Below are 27,904 nucleotides of genomic sequence, written 5' to 3' on the forward strand. Positions count from 1 at the left end.
CTGTGTCTATTGCTTCTGGAATTTGTTCTGCCGGCCAGTGGATGTAGGCAGCTGAGCTGTGTTCGGAGTTATAGTACTGCTCAATAAAAATGATTGATTCTAAAATCTAAGGAAATGCTAAAATGCACACATCATATATATTGAAAGTGCCTTTAAAAATTGTGCTAGCTGTGTGCATGAACAATGAATGCTTTGGACACTTCTATATGTAACAGTACAATAGAATAGGAGGTCTTTTGGCAGGATGCTTGCAATTGTACCCTGAGGCCTGTGTTTAGCCGAAGCTTCTTTACTTACATAAATAGTGTGTACCTAGGGATATCCTCTACCAGAAAGAGGACCAGTTTCTCCTTTCCTTAAAAAATGGATATGTTCTTAAAACAGGGTTCATGAGTTTCAATCCTCGAAAAATGTGATTGTGACTGTCTTTTCCGAATAAACAAGTGACTCATTCTCAGTTAGAGCCACTCGTACCAAATTTTAAGCTCATTGCACTAATCTGACTTGGGTCAAACCATAGCATAAGTGGAGAGTAATAGGCATGTTGGAAGGCGGGAGTGTGTTGGAGAAAAAATTTGCAATGCGTACATAGTATTTTTTGTTTTATGGCAGGTGGCAGGAGGCAAGCAATGACAATAGATTGAGTGGGGGAGATAGCAATAACAAGGGGAGGGATTAACGTTTTTTTAGTTTTTTTACATGTTAGGACCTGGCCAGTGCTGGCAAAGCCATCGTCCTTTTATTTGTTATGGCAAGTGGAAATGGAGGAAACACGATCAACGAATGCTTGCCCCAAGCATTACGATAGACAGCATGAGAAGGTTGGCAACAAGATGGACAGCTGGAGGAGGGCAGGAGGGACAAGCAACAAGGCAGATAGTGGGTAGGGACAAGCAACGACAGAGGGGCAAGCAACAACATGGAAAGTACAAGGAGGGGTCAGACAACAACATGGACAGAGAATGGAGGCAAGCAACAACCCTTTAGGGATAAGCAACAATATGGAGAGGGTAAGGGCAAGCAAAAACGCAGGCAGCTGGCGTGGGAAGCAACAACATGGACAAATGGAAGGGGCAAGCAACATCAACAGTGGTAGAGGGCAACCAACAACACAGAGGGGGGACTAAAGTACCAAGGTTAAGAGAAAGCAACAACAAAGGGGAGAAAAGCACATGCGGGAGAAGGCCTGCAAAGACACACACTCTTATGGAATACTTCAAAAAAGATAAAAATGTAGTTTCAAAAGTGCAAGTAGTGGAATGATACAAGTAATTGGGCAATGCTACAGATGTGTGGGAGTCCAATGGTTAGCAGTGGACAGCAGTTGCTTGGCCTGTAGTAGCTCTCAATGATTTTCACTGATCAGAAGTAGCTCCAACTACAGAAATGGTTGGAGACCCCTGCTCTAGCTATTAAAGCTATGTGAATGTAATAATACACTAAGAGCACCTGAAATAGGTCAAAATAACCCCAAACATCTATCAATTTTTGTAATGCACTGCACATTTCTTTAAATGGATATTGGTTTCTAGGAACACATAGGGCAATCGTGGATGAACTCAGACTGTCTTTAAAGTAATTTCCCTTTACTGTGGTATTCTCTCTAAAATCAGTTTTATAGGCTTGCATTGCATGATGTCAAATTTGTTTTATACGAATGCATTTAGATGTCCACTGCCACCTCCAAACCCATGAACGGCTATGGATGAATGGGGTTTGAACGTGTTGACCCTATTTTCTTTGCGAGTCACATGTGCTGTCAGCATATCAACATCTCTTTGACAATGTACAATATTTACAGTCCCCTGGCCAAAGAACCGAAGCCAATGATCACAGTTTGAGGCCAGTGACTTACGAGTAGCATTATGCAACACTACCATTGGCCAATCAAATTTCTCCAGCAAGACGTTTGTAAAATTAAATGTCAACCTGTTCCCGTCAGCAAAATATTTTGTATTCATTTACTTTTGTGTGGCTTGTGTTGTCTTCTCCAGGTGCCAGTATAAAAGCGCAGGTGTGTTCTTTAGTAGAGCTGCTGGCCACGACGCTGTACCAGGCCCATGCTCTCTTTTACAGCTTACCAGATGGCGGGATGCCTAACCCAGCCCTCACCTGCGGCCTCCTCTTCTCAACACTGGAGACTATCACTCGCCAAGATCCAGCAGGTGAGCTTGTACTTTAGCAGCATTTTAAAAATCTTTGTAACGCACCACTCTTGCACCCTTTCTCCAGACATGTAGGGAGTGGGCACACACGGTGGGTTTGTGGCCAGAAACCTGTTAAATAAAGAATTCGTTTATTGAGGAGATTTCATTATACATTAGACAATGGGAACTTTTCTAAACTGAGATTTTTAGTGAAGGATGAAAGCCTCGGACAATTGAGGGAGGAGGGAGTAGCTCGTTATACTCAACCATGGCCTCAAAGGTAGCGCACGAATAGGTATAGTGTCTGCAACAGCACGACAGGTGTCTCTCAACCCCAACATTTGTATGAAAGTCTGCAGCAGCACAAAGGTCAGCGCAGCTCCAATAGTGGCCTGTCCCTCAAGTGTACAGCAGGATCAGAATGATCAGAATTGCAATGCTTCCCCGCACATACAATAACGATGAAAACGAAGCAGTTAAACAAGCCTCACTGACACAATGAAGAAAATCCATTTACTGAACCAGACTTGGGGCCTGATTTAGAGTTTGGCGCACGCATACTCCCATCACAAACATTACCGATTACCTGTCCACCTTATTGCAAATGCTATGGGATATAATTCACATGTAATAAGGTGGACGGGATATCGATCTAGTTTGTGACATAGCAACCTGTATGCCGAAACAGGCCCTCAATCTGTGTATATATATCTGTTTAGGACGCTCCCAAGTGTGCAGTATTAGCTGATGACCTGTTCCTGTCTAAGTCTCCCAAAAGGTACTTTTATTTTTCCTTCCTTTGTCATATCAACAATTTCTGCTTTCACCCTAACTGGGTCCTGTAGCACTGTTATAAAAACTGGAAAAAATGAGCTCCATGGACAGCATGCGTACTTTTGTCATACATAACTGGTACACCATGTGGATCATCATTGCTATCTTCTGTCATAAAACAGGCACCGCTCAGACAACAGCAGGACCATCATTTTACATACGGTCAACAGTTAAAGTACAGGTAGCGGCAATGAAACCCTTTTCTGGCAGACCAAGAACAGAACCAGCAGCAGTGCATGATTTCTGTGCATGCACACATTCAGAAGCCCTAATATCACATGTTATCAGAATGTGTGCAGCATAGCACAATTACTTGACACATGTAACTGGTACTATGTTTGCTGCAGTTCAGCATGCGCCCCTCAAACACAACTCACTTCTCTGACAGCATTCACTCAACCGGCACAGTGCTGTCACCATATTGAATGCTTATCACATAGTGAAGAGAATTGACATAGGAGTTGCAAGGTTTGATAAAGCAGGATACATACAGCTTGATCACTCCACTCCCGTTTTCTCTGTCCCAGTAGAGTTAGATGTCTTCCGCTTTTGATTTCCTCCTACTTCTGATCTTGATTTCATAACCACTTTCCCACTCAGTAGATGTTTAGTGACTGTCCAGTATACTTCATGTCTTTTGGTTTTGGAATTAACTACATGTGTCCCTGGCTTAAATCACTATCAAATGGTAAATGATTTAGATATGAGTCGGATGTCAGCAACAATACTGAGGTGAATAACTGTTCAATCTCAATCTCTATATCATGCAAAAACAGACTGGTTATCAAACTACTGCACACTTTGGGCATGGTTGGGCGGAGCAGCGAAATAGGTACTCTCCAGGGGCTGATGGTGATCTGGCAGGAGATGTAAGACAACTTGACTTGTGATGCTGTTGAATCAGCGAGCTGACTTTGTTAAATGTGATGCACCTGGTACTGAATTGCAGGTGGGGTCGACCCAGAGAGAAATCCCTGGTGGCTGAAAGAACCACCCCGGCCATGCTCCCCAGTATGAGGCGGCGTTGGCATTGCTGCGTTGTGGTGCTGCCAGTTAGGAATCGAAGTATGGTAATGTTTTGCAGAGAGTGCACAGTGGCTGTAGAGGCAGCTGACGGATCTGATGACTGAGGATATGGTGTTGGTGTGGTGCGGCTACTGACGCTAGAGGGTAGCTGATTGCTGCAACATACAGTTACCATCTTGTAGCCATTCAAGTTCTCCCTATGACTAGCAGCCTGTTAGTCGGGTAGAGAAGAGACCGAAAGTATCGGTGGGTTGCAGGAGACTGATATTTATTGCACCACATATATATCAACACCACAGGGATTTGAATTCATCAGGTGAATGAAATAGCTCCAGTTACGATTATTACCCAAATATGGCTGTACTTCCAAATTTGGTGTTTTCTGCACCAAAATTCGCATTTCCCATTATTTTACTGCTCCGAAGGAGATTTCTTCAAAGACTCATAGAGATGGGCATCCCTTTGATACGCCAGTGGTATGTCCATGCTGCAGGGATGGTCAGCAGATTGCTGGGAGACAAGAAACACTGGAGCATGCACTGACCTAAAATTGCACCTTAGTATGAAAATAGTAAAGGGGACCTAAGATGGAGGGTGGTTATAGTAAACAAAAATAGCGTGCTTTTTCCATGAAGGAAACATGGACCGAAGAGCAGAGAGGGGAGGGCTAAAAAGAAAGAGCACACAGGCAGCAAACCAGGGGAAGAGCCCGGAGCGTTCCCAGCAAAGAATATTCACAATAGTATAAAACACATTCAACCAAACTAAGTGGCATTAAGTATATATTTTTTTAAATTGCAGAGGAACTGCCAGACTACCAGCAGCAAGGTCCCCATTCAATCTCTTCAGTGCCTCTCTGTTTTCCCATTGCTTTACCATTTTCACCCTTTATTGCCCTTTCTCATCTCTGTTCCCATCACCATGTCTGCTCCTTTATACCTTTTCAATACTGTCCATCTGATATGCATTTCCTACCTTGCTAAAATGTCTTGTGCTGCACCAACATTCAACATCTAAGTATGCCTTTATGTTTTTTTCAAACACGACCAGACTAATGCTCAAGGAAGTAATTGTGACATCGAGAAACCAAAAAAGATCACTGGGCTAAAATTGATTGTTTGCTCATGAATACATTGTCTATGAAAGAATAGACTAACATTTATTATCTCTGTGTTTGAGCACAAAGCCTTTTTCGTAAGTTACAGTTTCTTAAATGCTAACGCTTTTGTCTGCTTCCCTTATTTCTAGGTAAAGGGACAGCAGTCTTGAAGGATGAGATGAAGTCTGGCAGCTGGTTCAAGCATTTGCCGTTGTCAGTCATAGAATTTCAGCCAACGCTCAGGACACTGGCGCATCCTATCAGCCAGGATTACCTGCAGGAGACTTTGCAGAAGTGGATCCACATGTAGGTTAACTTATGCCTTTTGGGACCATTTCGTCCATATACTAATGCCTTCTTTGTAGTCTTGTTTCTCTTTAATCATGATCACTTCTGATCCCATTTTCGCTTTGCATTCATATCTGAAGTTTCCTTCACTTGTGACATGTTTCACCATCACTCTGTATTCTTCCCTGGCTAGATCCTCTTTCTCCTAAGCCTTGGGAGAGAGATAAGTCTCTTTGTACCTTTACTTCCACATCGATGACCGTTCCCACTTGTTTGTCTGCCTGCTTCCGTTGTGAGCGTTCCTTCTCTAATCCTGTTGCTCACTCAGAACATATAACAGATTATACATACTGCTGTGGAGCATCCTTTTCTCATCGGAAGTGTAGTATGCACATATGCCTAATATCACACCCAAGGAGAGCCTGCTCTTGTCCTCTCACTGGCCATACACCAGTCATTTGTACACTAGCACTGCTTATCTGGTTAATCACAAACTTTGTTTCCATCCCCATTCTCCATCGTAATGCAGAGAGGAATGCTCTATTAGCAAGGGTCCAGTCTGAAAACCTAGTAACTTTCCCAAGTGAACATGAGTATTTCCCCTTTTTTCCACATCACCAGACACACTCTGTATTGCCCACCATGTATGTCACTGTGAGAATATTAAATACGCCAATTGGCGTAGTAAGTGCCCAATTTATTTGCCCAGGATTACACCATTTTCTGAGATGCCTGGCCAAGGGATTGAGCTTTTAGTGTGATAACACACACTTTATCCGTCAGCTCTTATTTCCTCCATTTGTGAAGCAGTCCTTAGGTATTCTATTTGATCTGAGCCAAACTAACCTTGGTCTTGTTTTTTTTTTTTTAAATAGAAATGACATGATTCTTTATTTAAATAGCTCAAAGGGAAACGAGTCAGGTTTCAGCTCCAGTGTCCTTCTTTACAAACTCCTCATGATCTATTTGTTTTGTTTCAGACTTATGAAGCAGCATTGTTTAACATATATAGTTGTCTTTTCATTCAGAAGGCATATGTATTAATATTGCAATTCATTTATAAGCTCAGAATATTTGTCAAAGTTATTTAAATATCCGCTGCAAAATTAAGGTGTTTTGAAATGGCAAACTTCAATCTTATATTTACATATATATTCTGTTGCCTCTGTAATCCTTTTTGTACACTCCTCTCTTTCTAGAACCTGTGTTGACTTTTCTTTTTTTTTTTTTACTTTGTTCACATTGTTCCCTTGCTAGAGACCTATTGTAAGCATTCAATAATTTAGTTGCAGTGTAACAGATTACTCACTAAGAAGTCTTTGTGCTTCTCTGGGCTAATTCTTTATTGTTTCTGCCCATTGTGTTTTAAATTTAATTTGAAGATTCCCGTGAAATCAGGTTATCTGCCTACTAGTGTTCAAAGTGAAATAAACATGTACAAATTCCACAGCAGCTTTTTTTTTTTTAAGAATCTGGTGGTTGATTTCATATTGAAACGATGTATAAGACATATACGTTTTATAAGAAAATGTGCTTTTGAATGTTGCTGATTGTGTATAGAATAAATAAGTATTGATAATCCAGTTATGCGTGCTTGCTTAAGTATGCCCACATTAAAAATCAAGACTGATTGAGAACCACAGATCTTTATAAATAATAATTTCAAACCCTTAAACAATCTGTATTGCAATTAGTACAGTGAATTATTTCACAGTATTGATCTAGCATTAATATAGGTATACAGATTCAAAGTCCTGAAAATAAACCGTGATAAGATATATTTAGGAATTCAGATGTATGAAGAGTTGAGTTGATACAACCGAGCTAGCAACCTGGAACTTGATGTTTGTAACTAGATTTTCCAACAGATTTTAAACTCCTGAGTTATCTACATCTTTGAAGTTTTTCTTAGATCTAAAATAATCAGACCTTCTGAGAACAATGTTTTTGTCCCCACTTTTGCGAATTTATTTGAGCAGAAGTCGTTTTCTGGAGTTTTATGATGGACTCATTAATGTTTTCATATTAAGTTAGCTTTTCTTGTGAGGTCTTTTTGACTATATGGAAATTGGGACAAGGCTACAGATTTTAATAAAAAATGTGTTGCCCTTTCTTTGTAGGTGCAATGAAGATATAAAAGCTGGGATTACAACCCTTCTAGTGTACGTCAACAGCCTGAAGGGCCTAGCAGGCATCAGAGATGCTGTGTGGGAACTGCTCACCAGTGAATCTATGAGCCAAAACTGGGAAATTGTGTGCCGGCGACTCCTGGATAGACCAATGTTGTTCTGGGAAGACCTGCTGCAGCATCTGTTCTTGGACCGTTTACAGGTGAAAGCAATTCAACAGATGAAATCTGCACCAAGTGTGTGAGGTCTAGTGGAGAGGTTGCCTGCTCTGTTCCACCCTTTGAATTGTGTGACCTTAAGAAACACAAAAACTTACATTGACTTGTTCCTGAGTTCCAAGTCAAGTATGTCTGGTCTAGTGCAAAGTTTGCCTGCCTTGGAACCTGTTTGTTTCTGTCATTTTTATGATGAACATGTGCGATAGTTTGGTCTAGAGAACACTCATGTGAAAGATATTTTCAGATTGTATTGGTTAGACAGCATTTGTGGATTTGGGAATACATAAGCTGTCAGTAATGTGCAGTATTCAGTGACTACTGCTGGAATGCAAATTGCTTTCCAAGTTTTAGTTCCTCTGATAGCCATATAGGGATGACTCCAAATTGTACGCATTTTTTTACACCTTTTCAACAATGGTATGCAGAAAATGCTACTGAAAATTTGTCATAAAAATTCTTTCGTGCTGTCCATGAATTACATCCTAGCATGTTTATGCACACACTAGAAACATTGGCATGGTAAAAGACATTTCATTCTTATTGTCTTCAGTCACAGTCCCCTCAACTTCTTCCACATCAACATTTATCTGCCCAGTTGAACCATCACACTGTGCCATACTACTGTTGCCTAATACTCAAGCGAGAAAGCTCATCCACAACTTCAACTGTGGATTGTACCACACACATCACAAGATTCTACTCTACTTTTTCCTCATTACACTTGGCTTCCTGTAACAACGATACTCTTCTATTAAAAGAAGAGTTGCACACATTGCCAAAGTGACCAATCTTTCTAAAGTTAAACTCTTCTTTACCCTCAGCAGGACAATCCTTAAATTGTGACAGTGATTTCTTTTTGCCCCACAACAAATACGCGCTGTCTTCATATTATATGAACAGTGTGTAAGTATTCTTTTGTTTAATCAATTTTCCTTTGTTAGCACAATCCTTCATTGAAACTGCAGCTATCTCTGAAGCAAATGTATCCGCACTAATAGTTTTAAAGGAACCAATAGAACGTTAAAACACTTTTAGGTATGTCATTTGTTTCTAGTAAGAAAGGATTACAATACGTAAAAGCTGCTTATGAATTATCTTTATTGGAGCAACAAATAATCAACCAATCACTAATATACATATACACCTCTACCCCAAACGCACAATGAGCAGGCTAAACACTTAATGCAGACACAACAGTCTACAGATTCATTCATATGTTGTTCTATAGTATAAGAAAAATATGTGATTCCTCTTTGAACCGCTTCGCGAGCTGATCCAAAGCTTCTGTAGGCAGTCATAATATCTGGCATCCACAGATTGTATGGGAGGTAATGCTTAAAAATCTCTTCCACTTCCATTCCAAATAAATTCAAAAGCAGTCTCCATCAATGGCTAGCATATCATTCTGAAAATGTCTAAGCCGTTTCTCACAATTCAGGCTTGGCTGATTTGGTCTCATAAAAAAGATAAGTGGTGGATTGCCACACAACATTCACGGCAAAAGAATAATATTCATGCACTTGCCTTTATTATGATGCTGCACAGTAACCACTTGAACTCCTTTGTTAGTTATTCTAAAGTAAAAACAAGGTTCATAAATTGACCATACCATGTAAAATTTACATCAAATATACGCTTCACATAAATGACTTCTTACTGGAAAAACAGCATCAACAAAAATGGCTCTACACAATTACAAGAGATTAAAACTGAAATATAAAGTCTTTAGATATGGCTGCATGCAAAAGACATATACGCCATATGCCTTCAAAATGACTTGCTTAGTAGCGCGACGTAGCAGAAGGGTAATCTTCAAAATGCCAGCACACAATGGACTTATGCGCTGAATAGCTCACCATCTTCAATGGCTCCAATGTGCAGCAACATCTTTCGTAGTTGTGTGATGAATCAAAAGTCAAGTCTGCAAAATGGCTGGATGCAAAAGGCATTTAAGTCGGATGGCTCATTGTCTTAAGTGGCTCCAACACTATCCCGGCAGCAGTAGCTTACGTGGCCATATGACATGACAGGAGGCAGCTTGCTGCGGCCCACATAGTTTAAATATATTTTCTTCAGCACATGATCCGCAGAGTCCAGAATCCCGGTGGAGAGTAGGACAAATTCACAGTTCCTTGTTCCTGTTACTTCCACTTCACCTCATCTCAGGCTTTGCTCCACACTCTAACAGCAACCAGGAAGAGCATGGTGTACCACCAGATATAAAGGTGGCAGTGGTTGCTCACTTCACTAACTTGTCACCAAATTGTAGCAAGTAAACACTGCACCACATTGAAGTAAAAAAATTACTTAAATAGGAGCACCCACACACTGCATAAACTGTCCAACGGTATGTTGACAACAGCTTCAGAATATGGAACGGACTCCTACTACAACAGTAAATAAACCACTCAATAAATAGAGAATTACTCGTACAGAACATTCTAAAGGGAAATACTGTACGAGCATATTCCATATTTAAGAAAGTAAAATATTACCTTTACAGTTTCTATACATGAACAGGTTACCACACTGTCCTAAAGCAAAAGATGAACTGAATTTCTGATTGTGCGAGACAGGTTGTCAACAATTGCTACAGATGTGGGAGACATTGCTATGAGCAGTGCATTTATCAGCTCTGGCTATTATCTCTAGCACTTTACAAACTTATTTCCAGGGCATTTCGGAGAAGTCTTCTGTGACATCTTTAAAGTAGGATTAATTACACCAAGAGAGGTAAGAAGCTTGATCAATGTTATTTCCCTTCATTCTACTTTGAAGAAAACGAAGATGAAACACCACTACTATAAGGTGTCCTCGCCTCAAGCAAAAATTGTGCGCATTTATGTAGTCTCTTGGCACCCAATATAGCTCTATTGTGGCTCCAGCATCGTGGCACGCATGCAGGCGGCGCCCGAGCAATGCCCGGGCCAAGGGGGGCCCGTCCACATCTGGTGGAAGCCTGGCTGGACCATCCCTCTTTCTCCTGACCCTAGCTTAAGGTCCTGTGCCCCCCGTCCCTGTATTGCCTCTTGTCACTGCGGCTCCTCAAGCGCTGGTTCTGCACTGCCTGCTGTTTCTGCCCCGCGCTCTCCTTGTGCTGCCTGCTGTCCCTGACCGCTCTGCCCATCCCGGGGAACATCGTTTATAACGCGGTGTTTACACCGCACTACCTTAACAACGCTGCCATTACAATGCAAGCCGTTACTACGACTTGCGCTGGATGGCGCTGTTGGTTAAGGAATATTGTAATTTTATCTTCCAACACCTTCCCTACTGTTACGTGGACTGGTGTTGGAATATAAAATTATAATATTCCACAATCTGCGCCCTCCAACGCAAGTCGTTGTAACGACTTGCGTTGTAATGGCAGCGTTGTAAAGTACCGCAATCTAAAAGATCACGTTGTACTGACATACATTCGCCCATCCCAGGTCCTTGCATGTGTATCCAGCCCCACTTGGACCACCCACCAGGACCACTAATGGAGGCTGCCGCACAGCGGATACGTGCAGCGGGTGCACAGCTGGTTGGACAACGCGCAGTGGCAGAACCCCTCGCCCTTCCTTCCACTCACCGGTAAATCGCCAAGAAAATCCTGGATGCCGAAAAACAGCTGCGTCTCTTCCTCCCTCCATCCGCCAAACGACCCTTCACCTGCTGACACGGTCACTTCTCCTGCGACACAACCTACGAAAGATCCTGCACCACTCCGCCAACAAGACCGAGAACACCCCACAATCGCTCCACTGTATCCTGCTCAATGCCTGCTCCCTCTACAAACAAGCCACAGAACTCTGGGACACTATCACCACCCTCGCCACAGATGTTGCCTTCATCACCAAAACATGGCTCAATCCCTCCTCGAACTTCGACATCACCACCGCCAGTCCCGAAGGCTACAAGATGATGCACCAGGAGCGTGCCAACAAACAAGGTAGAGGCATCGCCATCCTATGCAAGGAATCCATCACATGCACCATCACTAATGACAACCCCACGCCTCTTACGGAACACCCCAACTTCCTGATGTATACTGTTGCGAAGACCACAATAAGAGGCACCCTTGTCTTCAGGCCCACCGGGACCCCAAGCAACATTCTGCAACGCCATCCCCAAGCTCATCGCCCCCTCTAGCAATCTACTCACCACGACGTCCTACTCGGCGACCTCAACTTCCACATTGACCACCTCAACAACAGGACCTACATCGCCCTTCTGGAGAAACTGAACAACATTGGACTCACCCAACTGGCCACCAAACCCATGCATACATCTGGTAACACACTCTACCCCATTTTCACCTCCAGCAACATGATTAAATTCATCCACAACACAGAACTTACCTGGGCTGACCACACCATCGTACACTTCACCATCACCATCTCCCAGCAAACATCACCGGGCTTCAAATCCTTCCCCCCACCCCCCACCCAACCGCATCTGGAGCAAGGTCACCGAAAATCAGTGGTCACAGGCCCTCACGACGAGACATCAACAGACCCCGACTAGGCCATCCAGAATTTAGCGAACTGGATCACCGACATTGCTGATAGTTGCCCCCACTCAAATCTACAAAATCCAACAAAACCTCCAAACATGTCATCTGGTACATCCCAGCTCTCAGGATCCTCAAGCGCAACTGTCACCAACTTGAGAAACTATGGCACGCCACCAAGAACCCCACTGACCGAGCATCTTACAAAACAGCAAATATCAACAGCCCATCAAGAAAGCAGCCATCGACGGGCGTGGCCAACTGCCGAGAGACATGGCCGCTTTCTAAGGCAGCTCCGACCGAGCGTGCCCGTTCCAGAGTAAATCTACCCAACAATTTGTTCCTAAACTGGCTGAAAAGGACACTATTATAAATCGGAATGCACCGCGGATCGAATGAGCCGTAAAACCACCGTTTCTAGCTCGCGGTTCCGGCTCTAGCCCTGACTACGCACATCGCGGCCCGGCGGTGGCGGTGGCGTTGCACGGCCTGCACTTCTGAGGAACTCCAACTGCTGACTGAGGCTCCGCTCCGGGCAATCTGATCCGCCGGAGTTGGCAGAGGCGGTGCATCCTTGTGGCACCCGGGACTGAGTGGAGGCGGGCGGTAGTCCCCGGGAAGGACGCTGTGTCGAGCGGTGTCTGGCTGAGCCTGAGAGCGGCACCGCTGCCTGCCTCAAAATCGCATGGGCCTCTGAGCTCGCGCCGTGCTAGGCGCTGATCTTGGAGGGGCCCGCTACCTCACTGTTGGCAGTGGGTGCATGAAAGATCGGGGGCTCGCCTGCATCGAAGGAGATTAGAAGCCCCCCCTGCCCCCCACTGGTCCGAGGGGGTGGCCCCATAAGTAACTGCTGAGCCCCGTGGCGTGCAAGGAAACCAGCTGTCCTGTGACTGGTGGCTTCAGTTTTGGGTGCCGCCAGCCTCCAAGAGCGGGAGAAGGAGGAAAGGACGCGACCCTTATGGTCCCTTGGCGCCTGGGCCCCACTTACCGCCCTCCCGGCAAGACCCGAAGCTGCCACAGGAGGTAGGGGTGGCCTCAGATAGACGCTGGGGAAAACAAAGAGCTCACTCTCCTGAGGTGACACGGTGGGGCGCTGGGAGGCCTAGCGCTCCGGGCAGGTGAAGGAGGCTGATGCAAAGAACATTGAGATGTGAGGCCTGGCCGCGGTTGCTGTTTCGTGGCGCCATACGTAGAGTGGATTTGGCAGCCTGCTCATTGGAGGAGGGTTTGAGGCCTGGCCCCCAGGGGTGTACCATTTCGGCCTGCTACTACTGTCTGTTCTCTGGCAGCCTGTGGTTGATTGCTCCGCAAGCAGCCCCGCAGGATAAGCCCTATAGACCATTGGCCTAGCTCATCAGCTGTGCAGAACTGACTTGCTCCTTTCCCTCGGATCCTAAGCGGATCACAACGGCTCAATCAGGGCTGGGGGTCGTGGCACCAAGACGGCGGTACAGGCAAAGCTGAATACATTTGCATGGGACAAGGCCCCTGGGGCAAGCCGAAAGCGGGAGTGGCCGCAATGGAAAAACTGTCTGGAGAAGAGGCGAGAGAACTGATGCTGCAAGATATCCTCACGGCCATCACGACTGTTTGCACCTCGCTGGAGTTGCGTATTGACTCTGTGTCCACTGAAGTATTCCTTATCCGGGCTGATATGTGCTCCATGAACACGTGACTGAAGGATGTCGAAATCAAAGCCAGTTTCTTGGTCAATGACACCTCTGAACTGCACCGCAGGATGGATGACCTTCAGGCCCACACTAACAAACTGGAAGAGCAGCTGGACGATTATGGAGGGCACTCCAGGCATAATAACGCCCGCATACTGGGGGAGGGGTCAGCAGCAGATCTATTTGTGGAGGAACTAGTCACCACCCACCTCAAACCAAGTGGACTATCCAACTTCTTTTCCATGGAAAGAGCGCACCGGGTGGCAGACCAAAACCAGGGACCCCTCCGGGTCCCTTACTTGCTAGGATTTTTGAATTTCAAAGATAGGGACATCATCCTACAGGCGGCTAGATCTGCGCCTCCACTGAACTTCCAGAACAGTCAAATCATCTTTTTCCCGGACTTCACCCTCAGGGTACAGCGACAGCAAGGCAGCTTCCTCCAGGTCAAAAAGGCACTTCGCAAGAAAGATCTGAAATACGCCATGCTCTTCCCGGCCAAGCTGCGGGTGGAATCTAACCGGAAGGCTTGGTTCTTCGCTACCCCAGAGGAGGTATGGGATTGGTTGGACGGATGGCGCACCATAGGTGGCCGCTCCTGAGGGGCAAGGGGTGTGAAGGCCACCGAAGACTCTGATGGATGGCTCTGCCTGGCGAGCAGGAGGCGGCAACAGGAGTGACTGGTCTGTATGCTACTCTATTTCTGGGTTGGGGATATCTACTTGCCGCTGGACTGGAAGGCGGTCTGAGCCCTCTTAGTCAGTGTACTACATTTGATCTGTGGTTCTGGAACTCATTCGAGATGGACACACTGTGATTAACGTGTGATTGTAGTCTCATGAGTATTTTTGTCTGACATCTATGTCTGGCAGTTATTCACATCTCTGGGACGGGTGCCCGGTTGGTCACACACACTGACAAGTTTAAGGGGTGGACAATAGGCACTCTGCAAGTTCCGGTGGGCGGGAGGTTCTGACGCCGCCATGCAGAGAGGGAATGCAAAAGTGGTCCGTGACCAATTAAACATAAAAATTAATTTCAATTATACACAGTCTGTGTTGTGTAGGATACTCCAACATTGATAATCAATATCACTGCGACCTTTTTCATGCATGCACTCAAATTTCATTTAAGAATACATGTATTGATAGACCACCTAAGTAGAAGCGCCAAACAATTCAAAGCTATTTACAACACACTTATTGGTAAACTCAATGATTATAGGTTGCGCGCGAAAAAGGAATAGGGTGGGGAGAGGTGGTGGAAGGTTGGGAGAGTATAAGTCAAAGGAGTAAGAAAAATACAATTTGATGCTTTACAAATGACTGGTAGTCAAAACCAGTTACAAGGGACCTGTCCTATTCATAAAAATCTTTGCACATTTTGAATTTACAGAATTGCATGTAAAACAATGCAACTTCAAGGTATATCAGATAGGACACAGGTACAGGTCTTGGATAATGGAGGGCATCATCGTTTCAACTCGGCTGATGAACGGAGGGATATTAGAACCTCAGCTGCGAGTCCTCATCAAGACGGGGTATGGCAAGTAGGGGTGTGTAGTGACTTCCACACCTTACACAATTAACATCCAAAAACGAATAGTGTGATTTGAATCACTGTCCTAAGAAACAGATAAAGATAAAAAATGTCAGCCTGTGTATATATATGTGTGTGTGTGTGTGTGTGTGTAATAAATATATATATATATATATATATATATATATATATATATATATCTCCTGATGCATATATATATATATATATATATATATATATATATATATATATATATATATATATATATCCTGATGCATATATGATGATTGTCCTGACAGTGCATGGAGAGAAAACCGCTACATTTTGGGAGTTGATTATGGCAGGTAGCGATTACATAGTCTGGGCTGCGGGCCTGCTAGAAGGATACCCCGTAAGTGTCGAAATGGGACCGAAGAGTCGGTGATGCCGCTTAGGTTTGGAAACGGACAGTGAGGAGAGACCAGTGTATTAACCTTGAAGTCTCAATAGGGCAATTGAAAAAGTTGTGTTCAGAAAGATCCGACTGAAGGTGTTCTTCTCCGGAAAGGAATACAAAGGTAATCAAGAAGCCTCCGGATTAGCCAACAAATCAACCTTCAACCCTCCACCGCACTTGATGCCCAAACAAGTGATTGCCTTCGAACAAGCAGTCATGTCCTCAATCAACCAACTTGAAAAGCAAAAACAGTATGTCCAAATGAACATCTCAAGGCAACAACATGAGGCCATAAGGAACCTACAGTATGAAGAGTTGGTGGTCATAAAACCTGCTGACCAGGGGGGAGCCCTGGTTGTGTGGGCTAAGCACCTGTATGTAGCGGAGGCAAATAAACAAATTACAAACAAGGAATGGTACAGACCACTGGGTGAAGATCCCACCCGCAATATCGAAGATGAAATGCAAGACAAATTGAAATGGGGATTGGAAACAGGAATATTGGGACCAAAGGAGTACGAGTACTTGAACAGAACAAACCCGTGCACTCCGGTAATTTACTTTTGACCTAAAATACATAAAAATATGATGGATCCCCCCTGGAGACCATTTGTTTCCGGATGCGAACCGATATTGGAACCTGTGGCCAAATATGTCGACATCTTTTTGAAGCCATTTATCAACCATGTTCCTTCGTACTTACGAGACACTACTTATTTCCTGAACAAAATCGAAGGTCAGTCATTTGACAACAGCGCATAGTGGCTCTTTTTCTTTGATGTAACATCACTTTACACACAAATCCCCCAGGATGAGGCCCTCGAAGCGATGGAGGTCTACCTGGAAACACGAATAAGACCACATAGAGTCCCTACAGCGTTCATATTAGACCTGGCGCGTATTGCACTCAAACGCAATTTTTTCAGATTCGAGAACATCTTCTACATGCAGGTCAAAGGCTCAGCAATGGTTTGCCCGTTTGCCCCAGAAATGGCCATATTGTTTATGGCACAGTTTGAAGAAAAATACATTGACCACAACAATCCTTTTAGTGAATGTATCACATAGTGGTATAGGTACATTGACGACATCTGGTGCGTATGGAGTGGTCTTGAGAATCGACTAATCCATTTCCATGAATGATGAATACAAGACATCCGGATATCAAATTTACCATGACAAAAAGCCACTCATCATTGACATTCTTCGACGTTGAAGTGTTCGTGGATAATCAGAAACTAACCACAACATTACATCGGAAATCCACTGATAGGAACACCATTCTCCACTATCAAAGCTTTCACCCCAAAACCTCAAAAATCTGCCGTACGGACAGCTACTTCGAATAAGGCGCAACTGCGCCAGAAAAGAAGACTTTATGGCTAATGCATCAATTTTTAGTAACCAACTCAGGGAGCGTGGTTATCCCCGTAAGCTGCTTAAACATGCTGTCAAAAGAGCCTGGTACACCCAACGCAATACATTACTAATGAAAAGAGTGAAACCCCCAATAGAAAAACTTGTATGTGTTTCCACATTTGGTCCCCACACAAACAAATACAAAAAAAATCATTTTAACAAATTGGCACCTCCTCACAGAGCTTGACTCGCCGATTGGAAAGCCCTTGTTTGCTATGCGCAAAAACAAGAACATTGGCCAAAGGATAATAAGAGTAGATCTGGGACGTACCTCAATTGAACAGAGTGATATACGTACACTTAGGAACTTATCACCCATCAGAAGACACAGAAAGTGTGGGAACTGTTCTGTCTGCTGCATGACGATTGAAGGCCATGAGTTCACACACGAAGATGGATGCATAACGAATTTTCAAACTAAAAACACTATTTATGCGATCAAACGCCCTTGCCCCCAAATATATATTGGGAAAACGACAACAGGTGAACCAAGGAATTGTGCAGCATAGATCGTGCATCAAGAACCGCGTCCCGACTGCCCCGATGGTAGAGCATTTCATCACTAAGGATCATTCAGAAAAATACTTCCAATGGACTGTATTGTCCGGTATCAAATCGCCTCCCCGTGGAGGAAATCTGGAGAACATATTGGCGAAAAAGGAAGCATACCTGATTCTAAAATTTCATTGCACTATCAGAGGTTTGAATGACCAGGCTGAGCTTAATCAGATATTAACCTAAAAAATTGGCGCATTACTCTAAGAATGGTCTCCTCAAAATACACCAATTTGTGCAGTCCATGTGGGAACTACATGTCCCATAATGCTATAGGACATCCAAGAGGAAGGAAGCCCTGTGAAAAACCGCGTCCGCACAAGCACCGCGTGTTGGGTGCCTGCGGAGAGACGTCGCATCTGGCACATGCCAAAAGAAATCCCAGCAAGAAGTGAGTAAAGCACAATGCGCCCTTTTTAACATGATGGTTCGACAAGGGAAAGGGCTGCAACGTGGTCGCATATTGAAATCGTTTTATTGAACAAAACCAAAAATGCCTAAAATTCGTCCAAAGTATACCCGACTATCCCACAACACCGCAATACCTTTGATCTACCGCAATGGGTCTAAACAAGCGCGATTGTAATAAACAATCAAGTAGAAGAATAAACAATAATGTAATGTAATGTAATGATGATACTTGTAAAACGCACTGTTACCCCATCTCGGGGTGTCCTGGCGCTGAAGACGGCTGGGGAACCCGTCCTGGCTTTCCCTGTAAGTGGTCCCTTCTGGGTATCGCCAAGGTGAAACCAGGCATCCCCGGCGTTTGTGGGGGGCCGTTGTAGAGATAAGGCAAGCTTAATGCCCAGAGTTGCCGAGTGTGATCCCTGGTTAGAGTAGGCACCGAGGCGAGAATTATCAAGTCCGTTGACCCTGGTCCACGACCCTGCCGCGTCGGGAATTGAACCCTGGTCCCGGGTCGTTCTCTGCTTCCGGGTCTGCCGCCTCTAACCAGTGAGCCACACCACTCCACAATGCACAATCCGTGCCTTCGAAATGATTATAGATCCATGTAACATTGCGCATTGCTTGAATTAAGAACAAATGAATATTCCGTGCCGGTAAACAGAATATTCTAATTGAAACCCTCCCGTACTTTGTCATTAGGAAATCATGAAGCCCTAATGAAGAAGACTCCTCTCCTTGAATGAAGAGGAGCCGCCTCAAAGAGTAAGATGAGTGCTCAAAAGAGCTCGGCCCTGTACACGGTGAACTAAGCATTATGGCTAAAATACATGCAATAATTTGCTTGTAGGGTGAAGCGACTGTGCCCCAACCATTCGTCACTTGTCTGCTTGCAAGAACTAGCGAACACGTGAAGAGTCATCTGTAAAAATCCATGAAGACTCTAGTAAGCCATTTTTCTTGCGTTTAAAAAAAAAAATAAAAACATGACCGTATAAATAACCACTTAGAATGCCAGACTCTCAATACTAACACACACTTAATTTATTTACTTATGTTTAGGCATAAAAGATAGCAAAACAAGAGAACCTCACCGCAACTTATGAAGGTACTTTTATATATTAAATCTGCTAGAACATAGGGATAGATGAAGACAGTGTGCACGTTTTTGATACATTGTTGCTTTGTTAACCAATAGGATTGCACCGCGGTCCAAAGCCCTGATGATAATTCCTTAAGATACCGGGGAATTAGAAACGCGTCGGCATGCACAAAGTACCTGCGAGGTACTAACATCAACTGAGACTCTATTTGAGGGTGGTGATACACAAAATACACCCCGAGAGCAAATTGGACTTTAAAGCATTTTGTCCCCGCATGCGTTGTGTCTGTGGACGTGTGCTGGGGGCGTGACAAACGCTAGGGCGTGTGGTACGTTCCGCCCTTCATGCCATGTCTCATATTGTGTGCTAATCCCACCCTGTTCCCTTTTAAATACCCCTGCACCCCATAATCATAACCCACCCGTACTCCTTAAAGTACCCCAACACCCTTAAACACTAACCCATCTTAACCCTATAAATATACCCTGTACCCCAAAACCCAAACCTAGCCCTGAACCCTAAAAATACCCCTGTACCCCAAAACCCAAACCTAGCCCTGAACCCTTAAAATACCCCTGTACCCCAAAACCCAAACCTACCCCTGAACCCTAAAAATACCCCTATACCCCAAAACCCAAACCTAGCCCTTAACCCTAAAAATACCCCTGTACCCCATAACCCAAAACTATATCTGAACCTATATATAGAGATATAGAGATATATATAGAGAGAGAGAGAGATATTTTTTATCTTTATCTGTCTCTTAGTACAGTGATGCAAATCACACTATTCTTTTTGGGATGTTAATTGTGGAAGTCACTACGCACCCCTACTTGCTGTACCTCTGGCGCCATTGGTCTTCCTGATTGGAGCACATACCTGAGTAGCCAGACCTGGCACCGGGATTAGTTCACTGACACTGACCCTGCTCTTGACCACACATAGCCTTCTGATCACACACATAGCGCCCCATCTAATTAGCATTTCTACCCGTAGGTTGCCATACCCCGTCCTTATGAAGACTCTCAGCTGAGGTTCTAATATCCCTCCTTGCATCAGCCAAGTCAAAACGTCGACGCCCTCCATTATTCAAGACCTGTACCTGTGTCCTATCTGATATTCCTTGAAGTTGCATTGTTTGCCATTTTGATTTTACAGAATTACATGTAAATGATTTTTATGAATAGGACAGGTCCTTTGTAAGTGGTTTTAACTACCAGTCATTTGTAAAGCATCAAATTGTATTTTTCTTACTCCTTTGACTTATACTCTCACAACCTTCCACCACCACTCCCACCCTTTTCCTTTTTCGTGCGCAACCTATAATCATTGAGTTTACCAATAAATGTGTTGTAAATAGCTTTGAATTGTTTGGCGCTTCTACTTGTGTGGTCTCTCAATACATGTATTCTTAAATGAAATTTGAGTGCATGCATGAAAAAGGTCGCGGTGATATTGATTATCAGTGTTGGAGTATCCTACACAACACAAACTGTGTATAATTTAAATTCATTGTTATGTTTAATTGGTTACGGACCACTTTTGTATTCCTGTACTGTACCCAGGTCCGGTTCTCTTATTGGGTTACCCCATCATCTATAATGGCCGCCATGCAGAGAGGCAGTTTATTCGGCTTGGGGGGATTGCGTGGGTTGGGGAGGGGCTGTCCTAGTTTGTATTGTTAATTTTTTGTTTCACAGGTATGACACATGACTTGATCCTTGCAAGGGGAGGAGCTGGTTGCATGCTTTTGGTACTTTTGTTTACAAAGGGTTAAAGGTCTGCTGAGGTGTTTCCTCCTGGGGGCGCTCGCGGTTGGTTCCCCCGGCGATTGATCGATCAAAACCAAGACAAGATGGGTAAGACTATTAGACGGTTTAAAGCTGCTATTGTGGAATGTTAGGCTGGAAGACCAGATCAAGAGGGGCATAGTGCTCCCGTTTTTGAAACAGCACTCCCTCGATGTAGTCCTGTTGCAGGAGACACATTTGCTTGGAAATGCATGCAAGGCCATGTCGAGATGGGGTTTCCAGCTGGTAGTGCACTCAGCTTTTGGGTCTGGTTCCCGGGGAGTGGGTATACTGGTCCGAAAATCTTTCCCCTTGACAATTGACTCGATCCGCACTGACGTCCTGGGTAGATATGTCGCTGCCTCTGGGACCTGGGAAGAACAAATACTTAACCTCCTTTCGTCCTACATGCTGCCGGGACTGCACACTCAGGCCTTTGCAGACCTTGGGGATCTCCTCTTAGATTTGCCGAATGGCAGAATCAGCCCTCCTGCATGCATATCCACAGTTTTCTGGGTGTGATGGGCCTGGTGGATGTCTGGAGGCTATTAAATCTGAATGAGCAGCAATGCACCTTCTATTCGGGCCTACACCATAGCATGTCCCTGATCGATTATGTGCTGACGCTAGCACACCAACTCCACAACGTAATAGAGATACAGGACCTGGGCAGGGGTATCTCTGACCATTTGCCTATTTTGTGTCACCTAGGAGTGGGTAAACCCTTTGTTGGCCACACTGCCCCCATAAACATTTGGTATCTCACGAATTGCCAAATCAGGGATAAGATCTTGAGTGAGTTGGACCTCGATTTTCAGGAGAATGTGGGGTCGATAGACTCTATGACAACTCTTTGGGAGGCCTACAAAGTTGTCATGCGGGGGTGGCTTTGGCCCACATCGCGGGACAGCGTAAAGAGAAGAGTGCGGGTATGACTCTCCTAGGGGTGGGGGGGGGGGGGGGGGAATTTAAACTTGGGGAAACGCGCTTCAGATACATGACTCGGCGGAGATACGCCAGAAATTGCCTATTAAAGTCAAAGAATTCACCAACATGGCAACAGAAGCTGCTAAGATGCACTATAGGGCCCCGCTTAGCAGGGTCTATGACGTTGGTGATAAGGCAGGCAAATTGCTGGCCTGGCTAGATCGCAGGGATCAGGCCCATTGAGTGGTGGTTGAGATAGAAACAGACTCCCGCTCTCTCCTCACTGCCCGCTCTCTCCTCACTGCTCCCCAGGATATTGCGGACACATTCGGCCACTATGATCAGGCTCTTTATACTTCCCATACACCGCATATAGAGGAAGAGGCTTCCTCGCTTTTATGTGATATTTCCTTGCCAGCTCTCACTGAAGAGAATTGTTCTGATCTCGACTTGGATATCACAGATGCAGAGGTTAAGAAATCATCCACGACTTACGTGGGAGGGAAAGCGTCAGGCCCTAGTGGCTTGCCCATCGAGCTGTTCAAGCTCACAGCGGACAAGACCGCACCCTATCTCACAGGAATGTTCAGAGAAAGTAGGGAAAGGGGTATTCTGCCCGAGGACCAGAGACTAGAAAATATTGTTGTCATCCACAAAGCGGGTAAGCTGGCCAACGGGTGTTCCTCATGCAGACCCATCTTGTTGCTTAATTGTGAAGCCAAAATACTTGCGAAGGTTCTTGCCTCCCGATTGCTTAGAGTCCTCACCCGGCTGGTTCATCCGGACCAATCGGTCTTCATGCCTGCCAGATACGCCTCCCTCAACTTGCGCAGGCTCCACGGAGTGCTGTTCTGTGCCGACACAATCGAGGAAGACGCCTTTGTGGTATACCTGGATGGTGCCACAGCATTCAACACCATCAAATGGCCCTACATGTTCGAAGTCCTTCACAAACTGGGTTTTGGCCCCAAATTTACCGGCTGGTTTTTGCTTTTATACCACCAACCACTCGCCCAAGTGGTAGTCAAAAACAGGAGGTCCGCTGTTTTCACTCTCAGTAGGGGCACCAGACAGGCTTGCCCTTTGTCTCTTCTTCTTTTTACCTTGGAAAACCAAAAAAACCTGGGGGTCTACTGTAGCGTAAAATATACTCTGAATCAATAAGATTTACACCTAATTATTTGGTGCAAGGTAAACTACCTTAAAGTCTTGTGAGAAGTGCTCCTAGCCCAACACACATAACCACCAGCAATAGTAGGTGAGACCCAATGTCCAGAAATGGATTCCCATCAAAGTCTTGTTAATGATCAATATTATCATATGGTCATCCAAAGGTTGGGATGGTACGTCTCTAGATCATTGAGACCGTTTCCATGCCCACCATGGAAGACAAAGTTTCGACCCGCAATTACTTGTAGACCATGCGTATGACCAAAAAAATGGGAACATGTGCAGTGCAAAAATAATATGAATGTGAAATTAGTGATTAAAAGTAGAATAGAGGACAAACAGCGAAAATTCTTTAATTAGCTATTGGTCTCTTTCTGATTAAAACCAAGAACAGCGTTTCACCAAATAGCTGCATAAGGGCCGACATGTTTCTGCCAAACAGGGGACAATTCCTAAGGCTTTCTTCAGGGCCTCTGTTCTAAATAATTCTTGACACTGCATGTGCGTGCTACATATAAATAAACCATGTATTAAATCGTGAATAAATCAAACATTAAAGGATATGTATTACTATTCCTCCATGTCAAAAGGTGTATTGTTTACCTACAATAAACAAGCATTTGCAATGCAATAGGTCTCGCATTAATTAAGTTTGAGCTATTGGCATTGCTAAATATTGGAACACCAATTGCAACATAAGTCTATAAATTGTAGGTTAAAAAAATATGCATTTATTTTTGTAGCAATGATGGCATGCTGCGCTTTAGATGAATTTGTTTAAAAGTAAATTGCACTTTACTGCGATTGCTACAATAGTTAAATGTGGATGCGTTAACAATTAATGTGTGCACTGATGGCTGGTGTTGTGTGTGCCTGTAGAAAATGTGCACTGATGGCTGGTGGTGTGTTTGCCTGGTGGAAGTGTGCACTGCAGGCTGGTGGTGTGTGTGCCTGGTGGAAGCGTGCACTGATGGCTGGTGGTGTGTGCCTGGTGAAAGCGTGCACTGATGGCTGGTGGGGTGGACCTGGTGGAAGCTGCACTGATGGCTGGTGGTGTTTGTGCCCAATGAAAGCGTGCACCGACGACAGATGGTGTCTGTGCCTGGTAAAAAAGTGCACTGACTGTGTGGGTGTGTGGTTGTGTGTGGTTGGTTGTGTGTGTATGGTTGTGTATGTGTGTGCGGTTGTGTGTGTGTGTGTGTGGTTGGTTGTGTGGTTGTGTGTGTACTGTATTGAATGGCAGCTCTACATGTAGACATCCTATTTAATAACGGCTTTCAATATTTCCCAGAATTAAAACAAGAAAGCATTTCGTACAAGTGAAAGACTATGTTAAAAAAGTATTACCTATAAGCAATGTTGCATGTTTAAGGCTTTATATAAAAGTATTGGGAGCAAGGCCTTTAAGGTGAACTTTGCATTTTAAAAAGGGGACCTAGCGCAACATAGGACTGGATTCATAATGTTTTAAATAATATATAATGCGGGTTGTGGGCTGGTGTCTAATGTGTATAATGCTGGTTGTCATTTTAAGTTTTTTTAAAGGCGCTAAGGGCAAGGAGGAACTGTATGTAATGTGAATAAAGGTGGCTGTTTTAGGGTTTGTACATGACTGCTGTGTTACGCTTTTAAGGGTCATTTTATGCGAGGTCTGTCTGTATCTATGATGTATAAGGATCCTGTTTTGGGTTGTGGAGACATGTTAAAGGTATTTTAACACAACTGGAGGCTTGTATTTAAGGAGAATATTACTATGGGTATTAGAGGAGCGACAATCATGTAACGCTAGGCTTTTACACTTCCTATAAAGCTATAACAATGCGGTGTGGGCTATGGGGGGGTCGGAGTACACTACATAATATATAAAGTTGTATACAGTTCAAAATAAATAAATAATGCAGTTTTGTACTCACCAGTCTGATGTCCTGGGCATGTCATGGGTTCTTAAGGAGGGGTGTTGCAGCGGTGTTCTAGGGTTCTGGAATCCAGGGCCTAGTGGCCAGGCTTCCTGTGGCACCGGTTCTATCGCATGTTGTTCAACCAGGGTCATGGGTGTTAGGGTCCGTTCATTTTTTTTAATGAAAATTGAAAACCCCCAGAAAACGCTTGTTGCAGGCGCTGCTGTGGGGAGCATGAGGAAGGGGCCATTGTGCAGGGGCAGCCCCAGAGGCCAAATGCGATCTGGGAGGTTTCTGAGGCGTTGAGGCTTGGAGTGCGAAGCCCCTGTTGTAATAATTAAATAAAAGGCCCCACTGAATTTGATTCCTGCAGCGGCACTCTGGGGGCTCCTGCGCCCTTGGGGAGGTGTGGGGTAGAGGACGTTTTTGTATGAATTGAAGGCCCCCCAGAGTCCGCTTCCTGCCATGGTACTCTAAGGGGCTTGTGCAGGCGGGTTGGGGGCTCGAAGTCCCGCTTTCTGAAAAGTAAAGTCTCCAGATCCCGCTGCCCAAGTGCGGAACTCTGGGTTTCTGTGACCGTTTGGGGATCGAAGCGCCTGGTGTAATAAATAAAAGGCCGGTTTCCCAAGTGTGGGGCTCTGGGGGCTCCTGCGGCCTTGGTGCTTTGTGCGGGTTTAGGGTGGGGGGCTCACGGCACCAGTAATTGTTAAATTAAAATCCCCAGAGCCTGTGGGTCCAGACGGGGATCTGGGGTGCAGCGGGGTAGGGGGGTGCTTGAAGCCCCGTTTTTAAAAAGTATAATCTCCAGAGTCCGCTGTCCATGTGCGGGACTCTGGGTTTTTTCCGGCGGTTTGGGGCTCCAACCCCCTTTAATTGCAAATAAAAATAAAGCCCCCAGAGCACGCATGTGGAAGGCGTTGCTCCGGGGCGTGTGTGCGTAGGGCTGGCTCTGTATAAAAATATTAGGTGTTCCCTGGGTTTTGAATTGTTGTTCAGGAGGACAACAATGTGTCTAAATTATCACAAGCTGCTATCACTCACACATTCATTATTGATTCCCCAATTGTGTAATGAATATCGCATCCCATCTATTGTAGAACCACGAAGGCATTAATGATTAAGTATGATACAAAATAATTAAAATTCATAAAGCTTTTATTTTTAAAAAAAAGGGAAAATCCAACTATTAAAAGCACATTTCTTAATACAGTGCCTAGTGCAGATACATTTTACATCACAAAAGCACACAATTGTAATAAAATTAAAAACAACATATAACATCAAAATCAATCAATAGTTTTGTTTAAAAACATTTGTATGGGGTGTTGACGCGTTTCGGTGGATAAGGCTCTAGGCCCCACCTTCTTCAGGACAATTATTCTAACGAGAATCTGCGTTGTCTAACAACGGTATCCTAACAGATGGTATGTACACATTGTTTATCCAACCTCATCTTCGCTCGGATATTAGTAGTCGGTTTATTCAATTACGACCTGTAATTTTGTTGTACTTAGATCTAGACCGGTGTGCTGTTCAAACTTCCTTATGTTATGTTGTGGATTAATTTCTATTGGTTATGTCTTGCTTGTGCAGGGGTATTAATTTCTCCTTTTGTGGCTTATTTCTTTTTTTGGTTACCCACATAGGCAGATGTTTTAGATATTTATATATTTATATTGCCTCTCAGTGTCTGAGTCAGACTGCACCTTCGTTATTCAGTTCTGCTGCTTGAGTGGGATTCTTTTCCTTAATCCTCAACCTGTTTACCTCATAACGGCTGTATGTAGTGCTGCCACCGGTCTCAGTGCAGATAAGAGAGTTTCTGGGGCGTTGTGAGGCTTGGAGTGCGAAGCCCCTGTTGTAATAGTTAAATAAAAGGCCCCACTGAGTTTGATTCCTGCAGCAGCACTCTGGGGGCTCCTGCACCCTTGGGGAGGTGTGGGGTAGAGGACGTTTTTGTATGAATTGAAGGCCCCCCAGAGTCCGCTTCCTGCCATGGTACTCTGGGGGGCTGGTGCAGGCGGGTTGGGGGCTCGAAGTCCCGCTTTCTGAAAGTAAAGTCTCCAGATCCCGCTGCCCAAGTGCGGGACTCTGGGTTTCTGTGACCGTTTGGGGATCGAAGAGCCTGGTGTAATAAATAAAAGGCCGGTTTCCCAAGTGTGGGGCTCTGGGGGCTCCTGCGGCCTTGGTGCTTTGTGCGGGTTTAGGGTGGGGGGCTCACGGCACCAGTAATTGTTAAATTGAAATCCCCAGAGCCCGTGGGTCCAGACGGGGATCTGGGGTGCAGCGGGGTGCGGGGGTGCTTGAAGCCCCGTTTTAGAAAAGTATAATCTCCAGAGTCGGCTGTCCATATGCGGGACTCTGGGTTTTTTCCGGCGGTTTGAGGCTCCAAGCCCCTTTAATTGCAAATAAAAATAAAGCCCCCAGAGCACGCATGTGGAAGGCGTTGCTCCGGGGCGTGTGTGCGTAGGGCTGGCTCTGGGCAGCACTGGGAGGCACTGGGGCTCGAGGCATCGTTTTTCAAACGGAAGCCCCCCGGAGCCCGCTTACCGCTGACGCTGCTCTGGGGGCTGAGGGCTGCATTTTCATGGATCCCCCCCGGGATCTTCATGGCGGCGGCCGTGGTGCATGGAGCTCCCTCGTCGTGGCTGCTGAGGTAGGTTCCGCCCCTTCAGTGATGTCACTGGGACTCCCCTGACATCAGGGAAGGGGCGAGCCTACCGCACCAGCCACGCCAAGGAAGCTCCAGGCTA

General features: G+C 44.9%; 1 protein-coding gene across 2 annotated transcripts in view; it reads left to right on the forward strand.

Annotated features, from left to right (window-relative positions):
* COG1 (component of oligomeric golgi complex 1) overlaps window positions 1-27,904 on the forward strand; it is a 181,753-nt gene that overhangs the window by 85,620 nt on the left and 68,229 nt on the right. For both annotated transcript variants that reach the window (XM_086930983.1, XM_086930984.1), the window contains exons 4-6: window positions 1,995-2,165; window positions 5,256-5,412; window positions 7,515-7,725. In XM_086930983.1, coding sequence (XP_086787109.1) covers window positions 1,995-2,165; window positions 5,256-5,412; window positions 7,515-7,725 — 539 coding nt within the window. The remainder of the gene's footprint in view (window positions 1-1,994; window positions 2,166-5,255; window positions 5,413-7,514; window positions 7,726-27,904) is intronic.

The sequence above is a fragment of the Lissotriton vulgaris genome, chromosome 7 (assembly GCF_964263255.1).
Source record: "Lissotriton vulgaris chromosome 7, aLisVul1.2, whole genome shotgun sequence".
NCBI lineage: Eukaryota > Metazoa > Chordata > Amphibia > Caudata > Salamandridae > Lissotriton > Lissotriton vulgaris.